The sequence below is a fragment of the Bison bison genome, unplaced genomic scaffold (genome assembly GCF_000754665.1).
Source record: "Bison bison bison isolate TAMUID 2011002044 unplaced genomic scaffold, Bison_UMD1.0 scf7180017864483, whole genome shotgun sequence".
Lineage (NCBI taxonomy): Eukaryota > Metazoa > Chordata > Mammalia > Artiodactyla > Bovidae > Bison > Bison bison.
Window position 1 is genome coordinate 3,113,954 of NW_011495043.1, and position 5,619 is coordinate 3,119,572.

Here is a 5,619-nt window from a genome sequence, read left to right on the forward strand (position 1 = left end):
TGGAAGTGAAAAGTGAAAGTGAAGTCGTTCAGTTGTGTCCGACTCTTAGCGACCCCATGGACTGCAGCCTACCATGCTCCTCTGTCCATGGGATTTTCCAGGCAGGCTACAATCCATGGGGTCACAAAGAGTCAGACACGACTGAGCAACTTCACTTTCACTTTCACTTTCATGGTATTAATCATAATTCCACTCTTGTAATAGTCTTGTTTTCAATGTTTTGTATAAACACATATGTTGATCTTTTTTTGAGAATTCTATGAAATGTAAATGCACACTGTAAGTATAGAAAAATTTGAGCTTTTGAAACATATTTCACCCTGTTTTGAAAAGAGGTCTAACTATATTCAATACCCTATGATAAACCATAATGAAAAAGAATGTGTGTATATATATATATGTATAACTGGATCACTTTGCTGTACAGCAAAAATTAATGCAACATTGTAAATCAACTATACTACAATAAAATAAAATTTTAAAAAAGGGTCTAATGATATTTCATCATCTGTAAGAATCTGGAAGGTTGCATAATTCTTGTTACTTCAACAAATTTTGTTTGTTTGATCTTGGTTTTAGTGTTCTATTGAAGTGGAACAAAATTATGGAAGTATAAGCACCAAGTTGTATCCCTATCTCAAACTTGTTGTTAAAGTTCTACATATATTAGCATTTCAAGTGTAAGCATTAACACTTCTAATAACTTTTAATACTTGAATTGCATGGCTTCTTCTCCTTCTTTCCAGTTGTCTGTCATGTACACCCAGACTTATATTCAAGTGTTTGGCTTGAATATAATCAAGTGAAGATCTTCAACACTTGAAGATCAAGTGTTTAGCTTCTGTCGCTACAAATCCTTCCAGTGGCATCTAAGCAATGAAAGTACTTTGCAGGGCATACTAGTTTTCATACTAAGCTTCCCAGGTGCTTCTATTAGTAAAGAATCTCCCTGCCAACGCAGGATACATAAAAGATGCTGATTTGATGCCTGCGTAAAGAAGATACCTGGAGGTGAAAATTGCAACCCACTACGGTATTCTTGCTGTAAAATCCCATGGACAGAGGACCCTGGCAGGCTACTGTCCATAGGGTCCCGAAGAGTCAGACATGACTGTAGTGACTTAGCACATCACTAGTTTTCAAATTGATTAAGTTGGTTTATAATTTCAAATTGTTATTAGGTGCTAATAATGAAATACATGGAAACCACTCCAGTATTCTTGTCTGGGAAATCCAATGGAGAGAGGAGCCTGGTGGGCTACAGTCCATGCAGTCTCAAAGAGCTGGACATATGACTGAAGTAACTTATCACGCAAGCACACAGAGTTTTAAAAAATCTGAAAGAATCATGGAAGTTTGGAGTTAGAGAAGAAAAAAAGAGCAGGAGGACAGGGGATGTTGAATGGGAGCAATTTCAGGTAGATGGCCCTTCATGTAAAGGAGAAAAACTTGAATACTGGCAGAGAAAAATGACACGCCAATGTCAGAAAAAATGGTCCAAAGGTGAGCCCTAGATCAGAGATTTTATTCTTGCTGATACAAAGAAATGGGGAATACATAAAATAGAAGTAAATTAATCTAATGTGAAAACTGACAGCTTAGTTACCTGGCATACTTAGTCTTGGTGATTCAAAGTCATGTTTATTTATGAATTTGGTGACAACTGGACATACAGTGTTCTGCTTTTTCAGTTGAAACTTTTCAGTTTTTGAATTTTGCCAACAGTGGACCAGATCAGAAAGGGAGGGAGAATTGGGGTTCAATCAAATTTAGAAGGAATGAAACCAAGCCAGGCAACTGAACTATGAGCTCATTAATAAACAAATGGCAAATGGTTATTATGTGCTAGCCACTCAGCTAGGCAAAAGCCAGACATGATCCTGTCCCCAGTTTGACACACAACTTTAGAGAATACAAGAAATCTGTTACAGATGGCAGCTGTAGGACAATAAAGTTTAGTGGGACAGCCATTTTGAAAGCTCTGAATACATCTTCTCTCCCTTCTGGACTCGGGACCATGTCAGAGTTAGTTGCATTTATTGGATGTATAACCATAAGGTGTGGTGAAATAATAGCATATGAAAACTTACACTGTCACCAGTATATTTCAAGTGACAATTACATTGGAGCCTGGCTAGACTTTGATCCCTGGGCTCCATACTCCTGTGTGCTTAGTCGTTTGGTTGTGTCTGACTCTTTGTGACCCCATGGACTACAGCCTGCCAGGGTCCTCTGTCCATGGGGATTCTCCAAGCAAGAATATTGGAGTGTGTTGCCTCTTTCAGGGGATCTTCCCAATCCAGGTATCAAACCCAGGTCTCTAGCATTGCAGTCAGAGTCTTTACCAACAGAGCCACCAGGAAAGCCCATGCTAGGTGACACCTAATCTATGACTTGTCCTGATGTCTATCATTAGTTCTTCAGTAAAACTTAGAGGATAAACATGATTTACAGTGGACTTCACATCCTATTATATAATGTTACAGCAAAAGCTAATGATTTAATGTTTAATACACAATAGCTAGTTTCTAGCAAAGCCTAGATATTGTATAACTATTTAGCCTTATCTTTATTTTCATAAATATATATGTATATTTATGTACTTTTATTGCAATAATTCAATTCAGATATTTTCAGGAAAAAATAAGCATCATCTCAAAAAGAAATGGGATGCCCCAGTAAGGAACGAGTTAACAGCTTATCTGCAGGGAGTTTATCTCTATCGTGTGATAGAATCACCACAAAACTAGGCCAGGTACTGTGTTTTATGGTATCTGGTTTGAACAGCTTTTTTTTTTTTTTTTTTAAATGGGAGTTAATGACCTCATCTCTTTCAGCATATAAACTCTCTAAAATCAAATCACAGCTCTGTAAGAGCTGTGAGCCTTTAATGTGCATTAATTACAATCATCACTAAATTTGCTTTCTTTTTTTGGTGTATTCAAAAACTCATTTGCAATCCTGTTATTGTTTCTTATTTAATCACTGTCATTCACTCATTCATTAAATAAATATTTTTGAGTGCCTACTATATATGACCCAAACGTCACTTTAGGTACTTAGGATTCAATAGTGTATAAAACAGAAGAAAAATTATTGCCTTCAGGGAACTATTTTTATTAGGATGACATATGAGTAACCATAATTTTAAAGCAAAATATATAGCATGCTAATGAGAAAAACAATTAATGACAGAATAAAGTGCAAAGGAAAAACAGGGAGTTCTTGGTTTTGTCAGAAAAGTGGGGATTGCAACTTTAAACTAGCTGGCCAAAGAAGCTAACATGAACAAATGGCATTGAGCTAGATATCTAAAAGACGTGAGGGAGAAAGCCACATGGAAATGGCTTTCTAGCAGAGGAAATAGCCAGAGCAAAGGCCCTGCGGTAGGTATTCCAGGATGTGAAAAGGACAGTATGTGAACCAAGGGGAAGTAAAGTCAGAAATGAACAGGGGAAAAGGGAAAAGACCCTGATTCTAAATATAACAGTGTAGGACTGTCCTACCCTGGTATGTATCACAAGAGCAATTCTATTAAAAATGACTTATGTATGTAAAATAATAACTGAAATTTAAGTCACTAATAAAATGAATGGATTATCTGCCAGGAAGCTGGAAGCCTGCTTATGAGAGAGAACAGAACTGGGAACTAGAGAATCTCAGACGTGGGAATGAATGTGGGAGAGGAGTTCAGGGAGAGAAAAAGTTTAAAGAGAAGGCATCAGTGAACAGAAGTTCAACACGGGATTCTTCAGGTGAAGATAGAGATGAAGAACTGCTGCTGCTACTAAGTCGCTTCAGTCATGTCCAACTCTGTGCGACCCCATAGATGGCAGCCCACCAGGCTCCTCTGTCCATGGGACTCTCCGGGCAAGAACACTGGAGTGGGTTGCCATTTCCTTCTCTGAGATGAAGAACTAGCTATCCAAAATCTAAGAGTCCAAATAAAAATAATCTACAGTCCACCCCTCACAGGCACAGTGGGGAAAACATGAATGATCCCCCTGAAGTAGGTTTAGCAGCCGGAGCTCTCTTATGAATTTTGTAAGTTCAAAGGGGCGGGGGCGGGGATGGGGGGTGTGAACGGGGTGGGGAACCCAGAGGGGGGAAAAACATAAGGAGGTACATTCACAGCAAAAACCACCCCAGATCAGAGAGGCATCATTTAGATTCCATGAACTAGAGTCAGTATACTTAATCGGAGTAAACGTTGGTAACGTGAATTACATATCTATATAGTTTTAACTTTTAAAAACCATTTCATGTCTGATAGAATCTGACTAAAGCTCTTCAGTTGTTAGATGGGGCAAATACAAACAGGATTCAACAGCAAGGTGAAAGGTCTCTCTGCTGAGACTGGGCCCATGCAGATCTGGTCCTAACCTTGAGCCTCGCCTCTCTGGTAAGGAGGCCACAGCCCTTCCAAGTGCCTGGGTGGACCCTGAAGAGGCGGAGCGGCAGGAAAGGGTGGGAGGTTCGTGGACTGGAGCCAGAAGTGCAGCTACCCCGCCAAGCAGCTGAAACAGGGAAACCAGGGGCTCTGGGAGGAAGTGGATCCAGGCAGGCATGGACGAAGAATGAGGGCAAGAGTCTCCCAAGTCCGGGTTCTTACAGACGGTAAAGAAGCTGGAGGAGGCCATCTAAACTCCTGCCTTGGCAGAGTTTGCTACAGGGAAGCCGAGTCGGGACAAGGGGAAAGGACATAAGATCAAGCCGGCGGTGGGATGGGCAGGCAGAGGTCCCTTACTCTTTAGATTTATCCGATCCGTGCGCCGAGTTGATACGATGCACCTCTTTCTTCCTGGCTTGTTTGGGGGTCATGGCAGAGGTAGCCCCAGGCAGGAGCTGAGCTCTGAAGGAAGAGCCTCCTCTGCCGCCCTGGCTACGCGTCTGCCGTTGCTAGGAGACGGGCAGTGCGCGTCCTGCAGCAGCGGTGCAGGTGCTGGTCAGGTTTTAGCTGGGGCGGCCCTAGCGAAGGCAGCTCTGAGGTTGCAAAGGGACTGCGAACGCCTAAGAGCTCAGGTCTCCCCAGCGGGGTGGAAATCTAGGGGTTGGGTGTCCGGAGGAAGCCGGCCCGGGCGTGGATTTGACCATAGGATTGATAGGTTCTGATAAACTGGAGTTTTTCTATCAGGCTGACTCTGCCAGGCTTTGCTCTTCGGAAGCATATACCTCGATTAACTCTTTTGGATTTGAAGACATATACTATAAAAGTCTTCCAGGTGGCGCTAGTGATAAAGAACCGGTCTGTCAACGCAGGAGACTTAAGAGACCAGGGTTCCATCCCTGAGTGGGGAAGATCCCCTGGAGGAGGAAACAGTAACCCACTCCAGTATTCTTGTTTGGGAAATCCTATGGTCAGAGGAGTCTAGCAGGCTACAGTCCATGGGGTGCCCAAGAGTGGGACACAACTGAAGTGACTTAGCACACACTGTGCAAATCCCCTTTCCCCAGGTCTTTTCTCCTTTGAACAAGTTCCTCTACTAATAATTAAGGAGAAATTATGAACACAATGAATTTGTCAATGGCTCAATCGAGGTTTCAATAATGAATACAGTGGGTACAGGGGGATCTCTGCAGGGAAGGCAGGATCATGATCTTAGTCACTTAAGGTTTGAT

General features: G+C 41.8%; 1 protein-coding gene across 1 annotated transcript in view; it reads right to left on the reverse strand.

Moving 5' to 3' along the window:
- Positions 1-4,877, reverse strand: part of ADGB (androglobin) — a 190,793-nt gene extending 185,916 nt beyond the window's left edge. Inside the window, exon 1 of the mRNA XM_010862563.1 lies at positions 4,748-4,877. Within this exon, the coding sequence (XP_010860865.1) occupies positions 4,748-4,821 (74 nt within the window). The 5' untranslated portion in view covers positions 4,822-4,877. The remainder of the gene's footprint in view (positions 1-4,747) is intronic.
- Positions 4,878-5,619: the final 742 nt, after the last annotated feature.